Source organism: Eschrichtius robustus, chromosome 3 (assembly GCF_028021215.1).
Source record: "Eschrichtius robustus isolate mEscRob2 chromosome 3, mEscRob2.pri, whole genome shotgun sequence".
NCBI classification, from domain to species: Eukaryota; Metazoa; Chordata; class Mammalia; order Artiodactyla; family Eschrichtiidae; genus Eschrichtius; species Eschrichtius robustus.
In genome coordinates, this window is record NC_090826.1 from 167,071,719 (window position 1) to 167,092,272 (window position 20,554).

Here is a 20,554-nt window from a genome sequence, read left to right on the forward strand (position 1 = left end):
AGGTTAACTGCTCTCAACAACTGCAAGAATTGACAAATATACCTCCAAGGAATCAAGTCCGGTTGGATACTGCTATGTCCATGAAACGGACAAAGCGGGCAGTGCAGCAGGACAGGAGTGCTACGGTTAATCAGGCACCAAACAGAGCGCGGACAGGCTCAGTTTCACCGACACCGAACGACTGGCTGCTCCTGCTTCTAATCTGATGAGCATCTTCTACCAAATCACCTCTCCAAACCCATTAAGAAACATATCGGACAGATCAAATACAACTGGACCGATGAGAATACAAAACCAAGACGCAGCAAGAGCCAGTGGGAGTAGATGGGCTTGAGGGCGACTGTGGAGGCAGTGGCTTTTAAATGAAAGCTCTTGATAAAGTTTTGCTTTTTTGGTTTATTTTCCTTTCTATAAGCAGGAATTACATCATACGTGTAATGGCTTATAAGGGTTCACAAATTCAGCAAAGAAATATATATTTTTTGAAACACCATTTTCTGTTAACATTCTTGTGAAAAAACATTTGGCTTACAGTCCCATAAATCTGTAAACCATATTAAATACAGGAAGCTGCCGCAATATAGACAAAAGGGTAGCTTAGTTTCTTTCTTCCTTTGCCCAGACTAACAGTATTGCTCTGTACTCTGACTTTTCAGTAGACCTGAAGAGCCACTTTGCTCATCTATTACATTTTCCCTTTAAAGCGTGTCCTCTGTTTCTTTGGCATGCAAGGCTGGAATGACAGTCCTGTTCCTACATACAAATAACTATCTTCAACATACAGATGATGAAAAACACCTTCACATGTTGGGGGTTCAGGCTAAAGTTGAGAACCAGAAAGCTACAAAAACTCCATTCATGTTTTTTAAATACTTTATGTGGTAAAAATACAGCAAAAATATTTTTTGTTCAAAGAGGAAAAAATATACTGCTATGGTCATGGTTCTAAGGATGATTTAAGTCGTCTCTGGCTCCTCAACTGTGCACTGTAGTGTAGGCTGACTTCAACTACGGCTTCTCCAGCTTCAGTCATTTATCAAAGCTAAAATCATACTGTGGAGAGAAGAAATTAATGTTACTCATGTTTCCTTAGGAATGTTCCTACAGAGTCTGGCCTGTCCAGACTTGCATCCCTAAGGCTCAGCAAGGAACACTCATTTAAGTAAAAAGCAAAAGCAATCATTCACACCTAAAGGAAAGAATATCTACATTAGGGCATCAAGAGGCCCTAACGTTCTCACTTAAAAGAAAAAAAAAAGAAAGAAGGAAACCTGGGGTAGAGGTGGGGGTAGGGAGTATAACCTAAAACCACTGTTGGACTGAAGTTTAGAAAAAACAAGCTATGTCTAGGAGAAAAACTTTAATTCTCCATGGAGATCTTTGCACATGTTGTTCCTGCTCCTGGAACCCCTCCTCTCATCCCCCATCAACCCAGTAACTTCCTCTCAGACTTCACGATCCTCCGTCAGGCTCCATCAGCCTCCGGCACCACCTCTGGGAAGCCAGCCTCTCGGCCCAGGGCCGTTGCCCCGCCTCTTCCCGCACACCTCAGCTCACACCCACTTTCATACTCCAGATGACACCCCCGTGCTGCAATCAGCAGGCGCCCAGCTTCGACACAGGGGTTCTGCGCTGCTCCTTTTGTGTCACACGCAGTGCCTTACACAGTGTCTGACACATGGCGGTCACTCAGTAAATACTCTGTTAAAACCACCACACTTAACAAGAGTAACAAGACTCTCATTTTTTTACTGAAATCAGCCTTGCTATGCTGAGATCAAATGACTAAAACACAGAAATACCCTTACACTACTAATGGTATAAGCGATGAGTTGTCCAAATTTAAACAAACTAAGGGTACGCGGGGCACAGCACAAATTAATGGTAGTAACCAATATTTTTGAACATCTTGTTAGAGCTTACTAGAGGTCAGCACCAACCAAAGTGCTTTATGTGCATTATCTCATTTAATCCACATCACAACCCCATGAGGCAGGTACTATTATTATCCCATTTTCAGATGAAGAAATTGAGGCACAGAGAGGATAAGAAACTTGCCCCAGGTCACACAGTGAGGGAGTGGTAGATTCCACCAGGCTGGCACCTAACCAAACACCAAAGGCATAGATTCCACCAATCTCTAAAGAAGATGGGAATTTTTTCCTTTAATTCTATTTGACAAACCCTGAATGTCTGCTAGGTGCAAGGCACCATGCAAGTGGTGGCAGGCGATACAGAAGGAGCAGCATAAATCCCTACGTTAGAAATCGGATGATTTAGAATAGTAAACACTTTTTAAAAACAGCAACCAAAAGCTAAGAGAAAAGTGTTACAAGAACATCTGAGATTACTCTTCCATTCTGATCCCTTGAGCTACAAGGAACGCCAAGCGGGAAGGAAACAGCAACATGGCTAAAAGTGACAAGCTGAGAGGGGAAGGGAAAAGAAAGAAAAAGAAAGGATGCATCCAGTGAGCAATGCAGCTACTCAGGCAAACCAGTCATACTGGTTGCCTATCTCTTACTTCATTGTAAAGCACCATACCTTAAACCTGCCCCAAAATTGCTTCCTGATTCCTCCAATCCCCAGTCTTCAGTCCATCTTCCCACTGCTTTAAATTCAACAACTGAGAGGTAAGAAACTCTTGTCCATTTTTAAATCCTAAGACTCTGGGTCTACTAAGCAAGATACTGCTCCCTAATCCTACATTTACACCCAGAAGTGTGACTACATTAGCTTTGCCCCCAGATGTCTCAAGAAGCTCACGTTACCAAGACCTAGGGGATGCCCACTCTAGTTTACTCTCCAAAGCATAAAACCTGGAGGGGAGAGAAGGATGAAGAAAGGATAACCACCTTGGCTTTTTGTCTCTGACAAATAGAAGGGAACACATATGATGGTAAAGATACCTTCATATGGTTTGACTTTAAAAAGTAATACAAATAAGAACAGGTGTACCACTGTATTCTTAAGGTTAAACTCTGCTCTTTATTCTCCATCTTTAACGCTAGGATTACAAACTAAGCACGTTAGCAATGAGGTACGGTATGAGAACCAGAAACTGTTATCAGTGTGGTTTTTCTGTCCTATTTTTTAAAATACAGAAAAGCAAATAAGATAAATAGTAAAAAGGAAACCACCTAAACTCTAATTTCAATCTAATCTGTGGGTGGAACTAGCATAGCAAAAGGATTTTAGGAAGCCCGCTTTTGCAGGCAGCGGCTAAAATGGCTCTGACTTCTAAGCTATTTCAGACAAAATAGCAGTTTTTTAAAACTCTTATCTTTGTACAGTTTCTAATTACTAGGACTTTTCTGAGTGAAAGAAGTTTAGTTCAGTACAAGTTTTTTCCTACTAGTCTTATGCCCATGTGAAAATTAAAATTTACCTCGGAAAAAAACAGGAATGATACAATTAAGCTTGGATACAAAAGTTAAGCCTGACTTTTAGCCTCTTAAAGGCTTAATCAAATCATACACACATGACAATTTTTCTCTCTTCTTTGCTGTATTCTATGGGTCTATAATGGGTAAAGGAAAAGGTGGCATGTTATCTCTAAAACTGAAGGTAATAAATACAAGTTTAAACAGGACTGCATGAGGCTTCCAGTGTCTGACAGCCAATCCTTCATATTAATTCTTACTTCCAACCTAACTGGAAGACTGATGAAATTTTACCCGAACAGACCACTTGCATCCCGGAGAAAAGGCATCACACCTGAATTCCTTAACGTCAAGAATGATCAGCCCAACGTGGATACAAGTTGTTGAGAGCTGCTGCCAGTGCTCTGATCCCCAGAAGACCCAGGAGTGGGAAACTCTCGGGGGGTACATACAGTAATGTTTACAACAGGCAGTGAGACCTCACAGCTGGACACCAGGGGCGGGAAAGAACAGCAAAGACAGTTGTAAGCATGCTGACAGCCTCAACAGCTAAGGAATAACTAATAACACGGAGTAACTCTACTCCAGGTCAGACAGAATGGAATGCTGATTCAATGACATGACATAAAAAATCTACACAGCCACAAGAAATTCACATAATCCCCAAAAGCTCTGCAATGTTGATACAAAATCCTACAGTATAGTAATACCTCACCCATCAAAAGCAGGCATATGGCATCCAGGAAAACGCCAGGACTGTAAACTCACCTATAAAGATACATGAAGAAACAGAGCAGGTGGAAGCCAAGCTTGATCATGGCTTCTTTCATGTGTGACTTCAGCTGCCCTCGATTGTGTATTTCTGTTGGATCAAACACTCCCATGTTACCACTTGGCACCATAATGAACCTGGTAAATTAAAGGATGCACAAACATTAGAAGGAAAATCAAATCATCAGCATAAATATTCAAAAATAAGTAAACCAGTAATAATCAACCTTCAAAAATGAACCAATCATAGCAGCCTTATATGACCAGATATGGACAGGGTATTATAATGATGTCACAGGCCATGACTTAGTCTTCCTTTGAAAATACAATACTATTAATTTTAGGTGTAATTTCTGCCCTCTGAAACAAATACATTAACACTCTAGAGAAGGATATTTTATGCACTGAGACCCTTTTACCCATCTTCTGTAGAAAACTACTGAATCGGTAATACCTATAGCTGTCTTCCATGAGACACAAATGAAGGGGGCCCCAAAACCAAACCAACTTTATCAACTTCTTAGAAACTTCTTTATCTACAAAGTTCTAACTTAATTAATGCAATTCCCTTCACCTTCACAACACCTCTGTAAGTTGTCTTTATGTTTAACACTTACATCTTCGTGTCAAACATAATTATTCCCATTTCACAGATGATACTAAAAAGACAGATTCTATATCCCAAATATAATCCTCATCTTTGGTGCTCCTGCGGATCAACAGATATGTCTCAATCTGCATGGTTAATAAACGGTACCTACCTTAAAAGAGCAATTTAAAGAAGACAGAACAGAAATGATTTAGAATAAATGCTACTGTGGTAAAATAAAACTCCTCTTCAGTTAAGACAATAAATGGAGAGTTCAGACGCAAACGCAGTGCCTAACTTTACATGACTTAAAAAATGCAGATTAAATTTAATTAAAATATAAATTTTATTTTAATTTAATTTTAATGTAAATATTAAATAATAATATTTTGACAAATAAGAGATGTACATTTTATAGTGATGGAGGTATGACCACAGTGAGGGAATGAGAACAGGGCTACAAAGTCAATAAGCAACATAAAGGGCTCAGTAAGCACACACCGAGTTCCAAATCCAGACCAATTCAACTCAGTGCTCCCACAGACTCAGACTCAAACTTAAAAAAAAAAAAATCTTGAAGATACTGTGTTTAACACACTATGGAGTCTTTGGGGCTCTTGAGATAACATATAACATTTCATATTTACTAAATACCACTGTGTATATAGTATTACATATGATAATCTTCTTCTTCCCCAAATGATTCCTTTTACAAGTAAGAAAATTGGGTTACTTTGAGAGGATCGGTGAGTTTAAGCGTCTAGGCTTCTGCATCCCGACTGTGCCATCTGCACAGCATGCATGTCCTAACCTAGCACGGATCATGACCTCTTCCTTCTCTCATGTCCAAGCTTCTTCTAGTCCAACCTTGGGTTCCTCACTCTCGTCACACATTTGGTTTCTCAATTATGACTTCTGTGAAATGCAAATGGCTCTCTGAGTTTCACAAATCTTAAATTCTCCCCCAAATCCTAGTAGCCCATCTATGGCTGAATAAACGATATAAACGGTATTTACAAATGAATATCTGGATAGCATCTCAACTCAATACCTATTTTCCTCGACTTACAATGGTATTATATCATGATAAACCCACCGAAAATTGAAAATGCATTTAATACACCTAACCTACCGAACATCACAGCTTAGCCTAGCCTACCTTAAACATGCTCAGAACACTTACATTAGCCTACAGCTGGGCAAAATTGTCTAATACAAAGCCTATTTTATAACATCACAAGAGAGTTTCATACTGCATATCGTTAGTCCAGAAACAGATCAAAATTCAAAATTCGAAATATGGTTTGTACTGAAATGCGTATCATTTTCACACCATCATAAAGTCAAAAAATCAAAAATTAAACTACTGTAAATCAAGGATCATCTGTAGTCTCAAAGAGTCTTATCCTTCTCTGACTGCTAGCTTATCTAACAGGAATGTCACCACTTCCTCAGTAGTCTTTAAAAACTTTCTCTTACTCAATTCTGACTTCTCTCTTCATCTTTCATAGGCAGTAGCTTAAACTCTTGTCTATTCTTCCTTCCTATCACCACTTACATAGCCCTATCTTTTTCATTCCCACTATCACAACTCTATTCCAGTACTATATTATCTCACCCCCATCTCTGAACTGGTTTCCCTACCTCCTGCCTCTTCTCCATCCAATCAATACTATATAATGCTTCCAGAAAAATCTTCCCAAAGCATAATTTATATCATGCCAACCTAGCTAATCAAAAACATATGCAGCAATGTATAAAATAAGCTACAAGGATATACTGTACAACACAGAATATAACCAATATTCTATAATAGCTATAAATGGAGTATAACCTCTAAAAATTGTGAATCACCATACTGTACACCTGTAATATATAATATTGTACATGAACTATAATTTAATAAAAAATAAGTTAATTAAAAACATACAGAGCGAAGAAGATATATGAATGGCTAATAAGCACATTAAAAAATACTCAACATCATTAGTCACTAGGGAATGTAAATCGAAACCACAATGAGATACCACTTCACATTCAATAAGACAGCTAAAATAAAAAAGAAACAACAAAAAGTGTTGGCAGGGATGTGGAGACACTGTAACCCTCATACACAGTTGGTGGGAACGTAAAATAGTACAGCTGCTTTTGAACACTCAGGTAGTTCCTCAAAAGGTCAAACCATAGAGTTACCATATGACCCAGTAATTCCACTCCTAAAAGAAATGAAAATATATGTCCACACAAAAATATGCACATGAACATGAAAGGATGCTCAACATCACTAATCATTAGAGAAATGCAAATCAAAACTACAATGAGGTATCACCTCACACCAGTCAGAACGGCCTTCATCAAAAAATCTACGAACAATAAATGCTGGAGAGGGTGTGGAGAAAAGGAGACCCTCTTGCATTGTTGGTGGGAATGTAAATTGATACAGCCACTATGGAGAACAGTATGGAGGTTCCTTAAAAAACTAAAAATAGAACTACCATATGACCCAGCAATCCCACCACTGGGCATATACCCTGAGAAAACCATAATTCAAAAAGAGTCATGTACCACAATATTCATTGCAGCTCTATTTACAATAGCCAGGACATGGAAGCAACCTAAGTTTCCATCAACAGATGAATGGATAAAGAAGATGTGGCACATATATACAATGGAATATTACTCAGCCATAAAAAGAAACAAAACTGAGTTATTTGTAGTGAGGTGGATGGACCTAGAGTCTGACATACAGAGTAAAGTAAGTCAGAAAGAGAAAAACAAATACCATATGGTAACACATATATATGGAATCTAAAAAAAAAAAAAAAAAAAGGTTCTGAAGAACCCAGGGGCAGGACAGGAATAAAGACACAGACGTAGAGAATGGACTTGAGGACACGGGGAGGGGGAAGGGTAAGCTGGGATGAAGTGAGAGAGTGGCATGGACATATATACACTACCAAATGTAAAATAGATAGCCAGTGGGAAGCAGCCACATAGCACAGGGAGATCAGCTAGGTGCTTTGTGTCCACCTAGAGGGGTGGGATAGGGAGGGTGGGAGGGAGACACAAGAGGGAGGAGATATGGGAATATATGTATATGTATGGCTGATTCACTTTGTTATAAAGCAGAAACTAACACACCATTGTAGAGCAATTATACTCCAATAAAGACGTTAATAATAAAAAAAAAGACACATGATTACATTGCATTTTGGTAAATTAAAAGAATAATTTTAACGAAAAAAAAATGCACATGAATGTTCATAGCAGAATTATTCATAATAGGCAAAAAGTGGAAACAACTCAAATGCCCATCAATTGCAAATGGATAAACAAAATGTAGTATTGCCATACAATGGAATATTATTCCACAATAAAAAGGAATAAAGTACTGATACATGACACGGCATGGATGAACCCTGAAAATATTATGCTAAGTGAAAGAAGCCATAAAAGATCACATATTGATCTCTTTTAAATGATATGTCTGTCCAGAACAGGTTATTTTACAAAGACAGAAAGTAGACGAGCAGTTGCCTAGAGCTGGGGGAGAGAAGTGACTGCTAAAGGACACAGGGCTTCTTTTGGGGGTGATGAAAATGTTCTTAAATACGTTGTGGTGATGGTTGCTTACATCTATAAATATACCAAAAACATATTGGATAGTATAGTTTAAATGGGTGAACTTTATGCTACCAGTACTCATATGTATAAATAAACAAACTGTACTCACCGATATATATTCCAAGTGGCAACAGGCAAGTTGAGAAGGAAGATGAACCAGTGCAATGAAATGAGCATTAACACAGTGACAATAGTATGGCCAACCAATTCTGGAATTACCCACTGCAAGGGAAGAACACAGTATTACATCTCACTGCTGTGTCCTTCCCGAATGTACATGTTACTTGAAGTTAAATCAAAGAAAGTACAGAGAATTTCCAAGCTAGTGTTTCAAGATTATTTTTAGGCTCGGATGTCCCACATCTGCATACTGCTATCACTGCTTACCCAGTGCAAATAAATCAGGACACAGTAAAAATAATGCACTTAGTCTTTAATTACATTTTATCCTAAGCAAAGATTCAGATTCATTCTCTAAGCAGGTACAAATGACAACTAGAGGAAAAAGAGAGTATTATTTACTTTCTATTCCAATATCTGTGCTAAAGCCTCTTACTCTAATTTGGGATGGTTTATATCAACATACATGCTCCCTTTCAGGTCAGAATACCGATCCTAAACATTTCCAAGCTCCAGAACCCTGAGGGAAATCATCTCACATCCACCAAAAAAAAAAAAAAAAGTACTTTAACAGCTTACAATATCAGCTCAAAGTTAAACAAATATGATAATGGACCAGGATTATAGAATCCCAGACTATTGGCTTTATAGCACCCAGTGCCCTTATCTATGCTCTTTGTTTATTGTGCAATATTCTAGTTCTCATAGATAACAGCTATTGTGGCAGGTTCTCAATTCACCAATAGTGTTCCTCTCCTATGAGGAGAGATTCTTCTTTTAATGGAAGTTAATAGCTAGTATTTATGGAGCCAGAAACTGGCACTCCCAACTTATAGAAATGAGGAAAATAAAATTCAAGAGAGATTAAGTAACTTGCCCAAAGTCACACAGCTACTTAGTGGCAGAGCTATATAACAGAAGCCCAGACACACTGGCCCCAGGTCTCTTGCATTTAGATTTCAGATACTTTTTTTTTTGGCTGGGGGGGGTGGGGTGGGGGTGGGGTGGGGGAAGGGTGTCACTCTGCGAGGCCTGCAGGATCTTAGTTCCCCAACCAGGGACTGAACCCACGCCCTGGGCAGTGAAAGCATGGAGTCCTAACCACTGGACCACCAGGAAATTCCCTTAGATACTTTATTTTTTTTTGGCTGCATTGGGTCTTCGTTGCTGCGCACGGGCTTTCTCTAGTTGTGGCGAGCGGGGGCTGCTCTTCATTGCGGTGCGTGGGCTTCTCATTGCGGTGGCTTCTCTTGTTGCAGAGCACAGGCTCTAGGCTTCAGTAGTTGTGGCTCGTGGGCTCTAGTGCTCAGGCTCAGTAGTTGTGGTGCACGGGCTTAGTTGCTCCGCAGCATGTGGGATCTTCCCGGACCAGGGCTCAAACCCGTGTCCCCTGCATTGGCAGACGGATTCTTAACCACTGCACCACCAGGGATATCCCACTTTTTCTTAATAAACAAAGAAGAAGGGCCTTAAACCTAATTTGCAATCAACCAGAACTTTTTTTAATATGTGAATGCATTTTTAAAGTGTAACCAATTTAACATAATGCTAATATGTGTAAGCTGCAAAATCAGATAAACCTGGAGTAAAACCCATGCTCTAGCCTATTTATTAGCTGTGCAATTTTAGGAAGTTACCTACCCTCTCTAAATCATGATTTTCTCATCTGTAAAATGGAGATAATAATACTTACAGCTCATGAGGTTGTTTTAGAGAATCAGACAAAATAATATATGTAAGCCACACACAAAGTAAGCACTCAATAAATGTTAGCTGATGTTACTACTACTCCCCTCCATGCTCAGACCCACATAGAAGTAGCTTTCAAACTTTGGATTTCTTACTGTGGGCTGCATTTTGGTTCACATAAACAAAAACCTAAAACAAGTTTCAGGAAGCGATACTTGACCTTATTATACTTGGATGCTAACTTTCTACCAAGCCCTCTGTTCTCTTTCTCTTCCCTCCTTAATAATGTATTCTTCCCCTAACTTAGGGGTAAGAAGCACTAGGCTTATTTCACCCAGGCAGGAGTTTGGAAGATTCTTCTCTGGAGTAACTTAATGGCACAAGAGAAAACACCTACAAAAAAACTGCTATTTCAGGTACCCCCAAAAAAGGTAGACACCAACTACCCTCAGTGAAGTCTTACCTACCAGTCAGTCAACAGCCTGGACCACCCAATGAGCTTCCAATGAGTATTTTAGTGCCTTACTCTAAAGTATGACTAGATAGCCATGTATCAGAAATTGAGGAAAGCCCTCAATATGAAAGAAGGGGTAAAATCAAAGAGAAAGGAACTCGGAAAAAAACAGATATAATGTAGGAAGCAGAAGGAAATTTCAAAACTACTATAATCAATATCCTTGAGAACGAAGACAGTCAAGCATGAACCAAGAGAACAAAAAGCTCTTAGAAATTAAAAATTTGACATAAATGATATACATACAAAAAAATTCAGAAGATAAAACAGAGGAAATCTTAAAACAAGAAGGTAGAAAAAAAAGAGGGACAAAAATAAGAAAAAAGAAGAACTGGGAGATCAGTCCAGCAGATAAATTATCCAGCAAATCCAAGTTGCTGAAAGAGAAGAGAGAAAATAGAAGGGGAAGACATTATCAAAGAAAGAAGTAGAAGAAAATTTCCCAGATTGAAAGAACCTCTCAGATGCCCAAAACAATGAGTGAAAAAGGCCTAAACAAAGGTATACCACTGCAAAATTCCCAAACACCAAGGATTACCATAAATAAACCCAAACACCAAGGATAAAGGTTAAGATTCTAAAACTTCTGGAGAGGATGGAGGTAGGGGTGGGAGGAGAGGGAAGAGAGAGATCCCATCAAAAGGATAAGAGATCAAAATGGCACCAGACTTCCCAACTTGAACAACACCAGAAGTTAAAAGACACTGACCAAGCAAACTCTGAAAAAAAATCTTTTCTAACCTAGAATTCTATACTCAGAGAAACTATCAATCAAGGGAAAGGATAAGACATTTTCAAACATGCAAGTTCTCAAAATTTAATTCCCATGTACCAAATCTCAAGAAGCTACTCCAGCAAAATGAGGTAGTAAGCCAAGAGAAAGGAAGACATGATTTCCAAGAATCAGGGGATCCAACCAGGAGTCCGAGGATGGAGGCTGTGAAACAGGCCTAAAGAGCAACCAGTCCAGACTATAGCAAGAGGATATAGGTCTTGAGGAAAAATGTCACCTAGAAAAAAACTGACAGATTATTTTAGCATGTTTGAACCATGCAGAAAATAGTACTGAAGGGCTTTAAAGATGTTATCTGAAAAGACAAAGCTATGCAGAAAAAAAAATTAGAAAGAAAAATATGATCACTGTCTACCATAAGGTTCGGCAATAAAAACTGTTTATATAATACTACATCATAATGATATAAACATTGAATATGAACTTAAAAAGAAAATAGAAAAATAGGAGAGATGTTTAGAAGGGGGTACCTAAGAACTAAATCTACCATATTGACTCGGAAGTCAACAGGTAATATGTAAAATTGATAAATCAAGAAATAGTGGGAGGGACTACCCTGGTGGCGCAGTGGTTAAGGATCCGCCTGCCAATGCAGGGGACATGGGTTCAAGCCCTGGTCCAGGAAGATCCCACATGCCGCGGAGCAACTAAGCCCGGGTGCCACAACTACTGAGCCTGCACTCTAGAGCCCGTGAGCCACAACTACTGAGCCTGTGTGCCACAACTACTGAAGCCCACATGCCTAGAGCCCATGCTCCACAACAAGAGAAGCCACCACAATGAGAAGCCCGCGCACCGCAATGAAGAGTAGCCCCCGCTCACCACAACTAGAGAAAACCCGCAAGCAGCAACGAAGACCCAACACAGCCAAAAATAAATAAATAAATAAATAAAAATAAATTTATAAAAAAGAAATAGTGGGAGCTCTCCGGTGGCCTAGTGGTTACAATTCTGGGCATTCACTGCCGTGGCCTGGGTTCAATCCCTGGTCAGGGAACTGAGATCCTGCAAGCCACGCAGCACGGCCAAAAAAAATGAAAAAGAAATAGTAATGCAAGCACATAGAGAAATATGGATATAAATATCAGAAAAAAATTAACAGCTCAAGTGTTGAACTCAGTTGCCCCTAAAAATCAAGACAGATAGGATTTAAAAGGGTCAGGAAGGGACTGCTGTTTTTCACTACAAGCTTTGTAATACCTCTGACTTTAGTTGTATGCCAGTGTAACTTTCACAAAAACAGAAATTAACGTTAAAAAAACTACTTAACTTCAAACTGAAGGAGTAACTTTCTCAATAGAAGAATCCAGGTAATCTTTTTTTGTGTGTTTGGATTTGTATTTTTGTAAAAGAAAACCCACAAAATACCCACCTAAAATACTGAGTAAGCAAGAAATATAAAAAGAAATACAATCCATCTGAAAAAATGTATATATTATTAGATGGATCTATCTGTCAGTATAAAATCATTCTTCTAAAGATGAGGAGGCCTAATCAACCATACTTCAATTTTTTAAAAAAGCAGAGGGCCCTGCCTGGCACACAGCAGGAACTCAATTTGTTTAAAATTAATTAAATTTCAATTTTTAAAAAATTAAAAATAAAATAAAGATGAGGAGGCCTGAAACTAATGCAATGTTACATGTCAATTATATCTCAAGAAAAAAAAAGAACTCTGAAAGCACAGCAGATAAACAAAATCTTTTATTTAAATCTATCACTGTATTAAACCATGTTCTGGAAAATTGGGAAGGAAGGAAGGGAGGGATGGAGGGAGAGAAGGAGGAAGGAAGGAAGGAGAGGAGAGGAATATAATTTACTAGAAATTTTAATTTTCGAAGTGTAACTTCTTTTCCCTCATGGGCCAAAGAAACTTAAGTAGACTGAAGATGTGAAAAGACCCATGAAAATCATTTTTAGGTCAAGCCAAAAAGCACTTCTCAGTATTGTATTTCTATATGAACTTTTATATCCAGAAAACTTTTCTGTCTGCTCATCTCATAAAATGAATCAGGACCAACTGGTTTCCCCATATCTAAACGAGCTGGGAAATTCAGAGTTTTATTGCCAATATAAAGTTCCGACTACATACTAAAGGTAAAATGGCCTTAAAACAAATCAACTAATTCCATTTCTCAAGGAGCCACAAAAAGGTCCTCTTTCATTCAACAAAAGACAGACTGAGCTTTTCCCCATGAGCAGGGAGGAGGGGGTTTGGACACAGAAGACAAAAACAGTTAACTGATAAGGAACCTTTACCTAGTCTGAGTAATGATGTTGTCCATTGTGGACAAAGGAAAAAAGACTAAAGAAACAAAATTTCAAGTTAGGTCTTCTGGTATAGTTTCATGATCTAAAAATATTGCAAAGCACAGTAGTTCCACCAACATTTCAATGAATATCAAATACACATATGTTGACTATCTCTAATTATCTCTAACACAGAAAATGGAGAACTGCCTTCAATGCCAGAAAATGAGGAAAGAAATGTCTTACCTTGTTTAATTTCGAGCAACATGATCTAGCATTAATGTAATCACATTCTAAATCAGACAATGTAATTATCTGACAATCAAGATAAGGAATTATTAGACTTCTTTTATAACAACTATTTAAGTTTCAGAAAACAATCCCAGTTGCAAAGCAGAATTAGATTTGACTTGAAAAGATTAAGTTATTTCCTTAAAGTACACTTACTAGACAACTAAATTTTCTCATTTATGTTCCTTCAACAAGTGATTTTCAAAAAATAATCCTCTTATTATGCGCAATTCTAATGTGACCCATACCAGAACATTCAACCTGGATTCCTCAAATGTCAAACAGTGGCTAAAAGAAATGGAAAATATGACCTATATAAACAGTTTAAATGTTATAAACCTGAATTCCCAATAGTAGAAAAATAGTGTTTATTTATGATATATACATAAAATGTCTTTGAAGACTTCAGATATAAAAAAAAAATAGGATACAAAACTATAAACTCAGCTTGGTCATATGTTAGCAGTGGTTATGTCTTGAAAGTTGGATTACAGATGGCTTGTTTTCCCAATACTTTTCTCTATAACCAAACTTTCCACAGTAAACATATAATATACTGGACTTAAACAAAAAATGGGTTTTAGTACAAAATACAAACTTACAAATAAAAATGTGAGGGACAGATAGACATAAAAAGTCTTCAATTGAATGTGTGGTATTTACTTTAAAATGCTCCCCCAGCCTCCCCACAATAGTTGGGAAAAAAATGAAAAAGAACGGCAAAATGTTGAAAATCACTGAAGGTGAGCAATAGAAACATGGGGTTTCTTACACTACTCTCTCTACCTTTATGTTCGAAAATGTCCAATAAAATAGGTAAAAAGAAATGTTCTCAACTAAATTCTATACATTTCCATATGGATAGTCCCCCTATCACCTCAACCCAGCCAAAGTCAAAAGCATCACTTTCTCCACAAATTGTTCCACCTCCAGTTTGTCTTATTTCTGTCAATGACACAAGCATCATTTGCCCAGGCTCAAAATATGGAAAGTTATTTCTACCTTCTGTTTCATATCTCAGAATCAATCGTTACCAGGTCCTATCAATCATTTCTTTCTAACACCACTCACATTAATCCCTCCTTTCACCTGTCCACAATTAGTATCCCATTCCAGATCCAAATGAACCCATTCCCTAATGGTTTCTTACCTTCCAATCTTTCCTGTTTCCAACCCACTCTACAGACTTATCTTCATAATACACCACTTTATGTCAAAAATTTTCAATGGCTCCCTATTGCCTAGAGGACAAAAATGAAAGCCCTTCTCTGCTTAACATTCAAACCCTCCAAAATCTAATCTAATCTGGCCTTTCCAAACCTGACCTGCTGCTGCTAAAATCAACCTTGTGCTCCAGATGGCCTATTCCTCCATCACCCAGAAATGCCATGAACACACCTTTCTCTGCACCTTTGCTCTTGCCTATGTCTGATTTTGAATATCCACCCCTTTCCTTCTCTGCAGGTTTCCTTATTGGTTCAAAGTCCAGAAAACCTCTTATCCCTACAGAATGTACACCCGATGATTTTCCACCTCTTGGCTCTAATATTAAGCTAGTACAACTATCCAATAATACAATATGCTGAATTTCATCAAAACACATCCTGAATGTACCTTAATATCTAAGTCCAACACTCCACCTAACATGTTTCTATGTACATAAATTGGTATAAGCCAAGGCTTTTTTTTTGGCTGTGCCGCCCGGCTTGCAGAATCTTAGTTCTCTGACCGGGGATGGAACCCGGGGCCCCCCTTCAGTAAGCGCATCAAGTCCTAACCACTGGACCGCCAGGAAATTCCCTAGCCAAGGCTATTTTAAATTATCAAGACTAGTTTTCCAAACTGCAGTAAGATAAATCCAAGTTTCATTTCTCTGAACTTAAGCTCCAGTTCCTTATGCCACAAGAGATGTAGGTCATCAAAACTTCCTAAGTGATGCTGCCCTTTCAGTCAAGTTCGCCAAGCCTAATAAAAGTCAGGGTTCTCCTCGTTAGAAATCATCAGTTAAAGTAAAAACTGCTGTTCAATGCGGGGTAGGGAGGGAAGGCAGAGCAATATCTACTAAACATTGGCCATGGGGTAGGCATTGGGCTGCTAGGTGCTTAACACGCCCTCATTGTGCACACACCTATCTGGGAAGTAAACATTTCCCCCCCATTTTAAAGATAAGAAAACTGAGGCTTAGAGAGGTGAAGTAATGTGCATAGCAAATAACTAGCTGAGCAAGGAGTCCTGATTCCAAGTTTTGTCCCTTCCCACTTCAACAAGTTGCCAGGCCATAACAAAGTATGAAGCCACACTGAAAACATACTCTGTACAACCATCCTAAAGCCAGAATGCTCTGGCAAACAAAAAGTTTAATTCTGTCAGAAAGGGACACATGTAATTTGCAAGGGAAAAAAATACAATGCAGAGCTTCTCACTGTTTTTTCTTTGCTTACATTTAATTACTTAAAATTGGACTGTGCATTGCATCATTGGGTGACAACTAAGACTAGAAGCTCCCTCGAGAGTACAGTTGTAGCCCACACGCCTTCTAGAGTGCTAGGTTCAACGACCATTTATTAGCCTGGAAAATACAGTTTGAATACTGTAGCACGAACAGCGATACAAAATACGGAAGTTTTAAACATGGGTCGACACAGAAAAGTGTAAAAGCTGATAAACGACTGAGAACTAAATTACGTGTATAGTTACTGAATTTACAGATCTGCAACCGACAGGGGCAACCAAAGTAATCAGCTACAGCTGGTTTCTAAAACAAACCCTTCCCAACACTCCCTACAAAAAGGCATCGCGAAGGAAACACTTCACCCGTTTTTGAAATCAGTCAACTCCTGGATGTGAAAGGTCGCTACAAATTCCAACACCCGCGAGAACAAAGGGGCGGGCAGCGGGGGTGTTGCCCAGAGAATGACAAGAGGCGCCAAATCGCCTCCGCCGAGCTCAGCGCGGGACAGTCCACTAGCGACCACCCCTGGGACGTGAGCCGTCGTTCTCGGGACCCCCGGCATCCGGCGAAGGGCCCGGACTAGGGGAGCTGCAAGAAAAACCACAACCCTGATCTCTCCAGGGCCCAAAAGGAGGAAAACCGCGACCCCTCTCTCCTGAGGACCACAAGGGGAGGCCAAGTGCCAGCCCCCGCGCAGGGCAGAGCGGGTCCGGGCGTCATAGGGGCGAGCGGCGGCGGGCAGGCCAGGCCGGGGCGCTTCGAGACAAAGGCCCGCTCGGACCCCCGCGTGAGGGACGAAGTTGGGCAGCCGGGTTCCTCCTCCCGCCCGGGCTCGCCACATCGGTCCGGCGGGCCGGGCCAGCGCCCAGGGTACCCGCGCCGGCCACCGGCCGCCTGCCTTGCTCCCTCTCACCTGCCCTGGCCCCCACCCAGGCCCACCCTCAGCCTACTCCCTCGGGTGGAGGGCCCCAGGTCGGCCTCCGCCCGCCTCAGGCAAGGATACGAAGTACACTGAGAGGAAGATAAGCGCACAACAGTCAAGGAGAGAGAAGACGAACACCACCGCCTCCATTCTCCACCACCGCCGCGCCGCTCCTTCCGTCAAATTGGCTCTGGTGCCCTAACCAGCCCCGCCCCGCCCCGGCCCGCCCCCTGATAGGCCCTTGCCCGTGCTTGTTGGGGCAACACAGTCCCCTCCGCCGGGACGCGGCATGCCGGGAGTTGTAGTCTTTTTTTTTTTCCAAAAAAACTCTACCACCGTAAATCTGATGCATGCTGGGAAATGTAGTTCAGTAGTGCGAATACCTATCAAAGCGGTGGGCCGGGTCTCTATTCTAAATCTGATTGATTATTTCCAAAAATGTGACAAGCAATTAGTCAACGAGTATTTACTGATCGCTTGTAATCTGGATACGCGGTAGAACTTCTTTGCCATCTGCTAAATTTTCTTTAGATTCCGCACTGGACCCACTGGATCCCCTGACTTGGGAATGGTAAGAGGTTTTCATCTCAAAGCACAAATCTAACCTCAACACTCTTGGCTTGACAGTTGAGACTTGCCCTTCCTGATCTCAATTTCTCCGGAGATTTCACAATCCCTTGCTTGTTCTCTGTACAGCAATGTTTCTCTCCACTCTAGATCTTAAGATCTTTGAAAATTGTATATATTGTCTTATCCATTCATTTAACACAGGTTTACCAACTCCACTTCTACTATATGCTAAGAACTGCTCTAGACTCCAGAGGTACAGAAATGAATAAGGCAGACTGATGCTGCTTTTATCAGGTGGGTGGGTGGGAGGAACAGACAATAAGCTAGCAACTAAATACAGGAAAAAGATAATTTCAAAGGGTTATAAGCTCTATGAACAAACTATATCAAAGTCATACATTCATTCAACCAATATTTTCTGAGCAGCTAGTATATGCCAAGTACTGGACCTTAGAGATACAGAATGAGTAAAAGAAAAAAAAATCCCTACATTCCTGTAGCTTACTTTACAGTGGGGGAGACAGACACATACATACATGCACAGATATATACATAAGTAAATATCCACGACAGCTAGTTTTAGTACTTTGAAGAGGATGGGGACGTCTCCTCAGATTGGAGACTGACTGATCAGAGAAGGCCAAGCTGAGGAACTGATATTTAAGTTGAAATCTGAACAATAGCTATGTAAAGATTTTCAGGCAGAGTGTTTCAGACACTGGGAACAGAGACCGCAAAGGCCCAGTTGCTCATAGAAACTTCGTGTGTTTAAGGAACAGAATAAAAGCCAATGTGGCTGAAGTACAATGAATACAGGTGAGAGAGTTTTGAGAGGACGTCAGAGGTGGGCAGGGCAAGGTCACATGGGCCTTATGGACCCCTGGCAAGGAGTTTAACTGTTATTCTAATATGATGATAAACTGCTGGAGAGTTTTAAGTATAAAAGTATCAATACCTTGATCTGATTTACATTTTTAAAATATCCTTCCGTTAGGTGCACTGAATGTATGAAAGGGTGACAAGTTTGTCTGCAAGGTGATCACTTAGGGGAGAAGAGGATGAATAGGGAAATTAGGATGAAGGCAAAACCAACTGGATTTGCCTGACACAGCATAGGTTCATAGAATCATAAAGGGTTCATAGGTTAAAGCTAGATGGACTGCTAAAAGATTATTTATAAACCAGCTATCATTACACTCCCACTGCACCTTGTACGTACCTCTATCAGAGCACTCATTACATTAACTGTCTTCCTTACATGCCCACCATGCCTTAAATTACAATAAAAGTAACATATTTTATTAGTTTTTGTACCTCCAGTATCTTCTATACTGCAAATAGCTGGTGTTTGATAAATGTTTGCCAAATGAATGACCCATACTGACTGTAAGAGAGATTTTATTGAAATTAGTCCAGATTTTATTAAAAACATAAACCTCATCTCACACACATTTCCCTCAAGTAGGAACAGAAAACACAGGCTATCCTATATTCTCTATCTGCCGTTTTATCTTGAGTTAATAAAAAAGCTGGCACCATAATCAAGGATTAGAAATATCAGTTCTAATTAAGATACTTCATCTCATCTTGTGAAAAGTTAAAACGTGGTTGCAATGTCAAAACTATGGGGAACGCAAAATTTAAGAGAGGGAAATAATCAGGATTAAAAAAGAATAAGTAGGCTGTGTGTTTGTGTGTGTGTGTGTGTGTGTGTGTGTGTGTGTCAGAGAGAGGGAGAGAGAGAGAGAGGGAGGGAGGGAGAGAGGGGGAGAGAGGGGGAGAGAGGGAGAGAGAGAGAGAGAGAGATCAAGACTTGTGGTTTAGGGAATTCCCTGGTGGTCCAGTGGTTAAGACTCTGCGCTCTCACTGCAGAGGGCCCAGGTTCAATCCCTGGTAAGGGAACTAAGATCCCACAAGCCGCGTGGAGTGGCCAAAACAAAACAAAAGACTTGTGGTTTAAAATACATGTTACAGATTTCCCTGGTGGCGCAGTGGTTAAGAATCCACCTGCCAATGCAGGGGACACGGGTTTGAGCCCTGGGCCGGGAAGATCCCACATGCCCCAGAGCAACTAAGCCCGTGCGCCACAATTACTGAGCCCACGTGCCACAACTGCTGAAGCCCACGTGCCTAGAGCCTGTGCTCCACAGCAAGAGAAACAACCACATTGAGAAGCCCGTGCACTGCAATGAAGAGTAGCCCCTGCTCGCTTCAACTAGAGAAACCCTGCACCCAGCCAAGAAGACCCAAAGCAAGCAGCCAAAAATAAATCAAAATCAAAAAAAAAAGAAACAGATGGATAATGTAACCAAAGAGATGGAAATTCTAAGAAAGGCTCACAAAGAAATGCGATAGGTCAGAAACATTGCAAGAGAAATGAAGAATGTCTTTCATAAGTTCATTAGTAGATTGGACGTCACTAAGGAAAGAATGAGCTTGAGAATACGTCAATAGATATGTCCAACACTGAAAGGCAAAGCAAAAAAAAAGACTGAAAAAATGGACAAAACATTCAAAATCATGGGACAATTACAAAAGATGTAACATCTGTATAATGGGAATACCAGAAGGAGAAGAAAGAGAGAA

The 20,554-nt window shown here is 40.1% G+C and overlaps 1 protein-coding gene across 2 annotated transcripts; it reads right to left on the minus strand.

Annotated features, from left to right (window-relative positions):
- Positions 1-859: 859 nt before the first annotated feature.
- Positions 860-17,590, minus strand: CNIH4 (cornichon family member 4). 2 transcript variants are annotated; one of them, XM_068538530.1, is made up of 5 exons: positions 17,480-17,590; positions 13,980-14,048; positions 8,477-8,589; positions 4,152-4,292; positions 860-1,053 (listed from the first exon to the last, which is right to left on the minus strand). In XM_068538530.1, exons 1-5 carry the CDS (start codon positions 17,546-17,548, stop codon positions 1,026-1,028), a joined length of 420 nt encoding a protein of 139 aa, XP_068394631.1. In that variant the 5' UTR covers positions 17,549-17,590; the 3' UTR covers positions 860-1,025. The 2 variants fall into 2 exon arrangements, with proteins under 2 accessions (XP_068394631.1, XP_068394632.1); XM_068538531.1 differs by lacking the exon at positions 860-1,053 and having other exon boundaries at positions 4,152-4,245.
- Between the last annotated feature and the right edge of the window lie 2,964 nt (positions 17,591-20,554).

Bases quoted from the DNA above. Each gene is read 5' to 3' on its own strand.
- CNIH4 (XM_068538530.1), bottom strand. From the start codon at position 17,548: ATGGAGGCGGTGGTGTTCGTCTTCTCTCTCCTTGACTGTTGTGCGCTT. The intron at 14,049-17,479 runs GTATCCTTGCCT...CTTGATTGTCAG, and splicing joins TCTTCCTCTCAGTGTACTTC to ATAATTACATTGTCTGATTT. The intron at 4,293-8,476 runs GTGAGTACAGTT...TTAATTTACCAG, and splicing joins GCCACTTGGAATATATATCG to GTTCATTATGGTGCCAAGTG.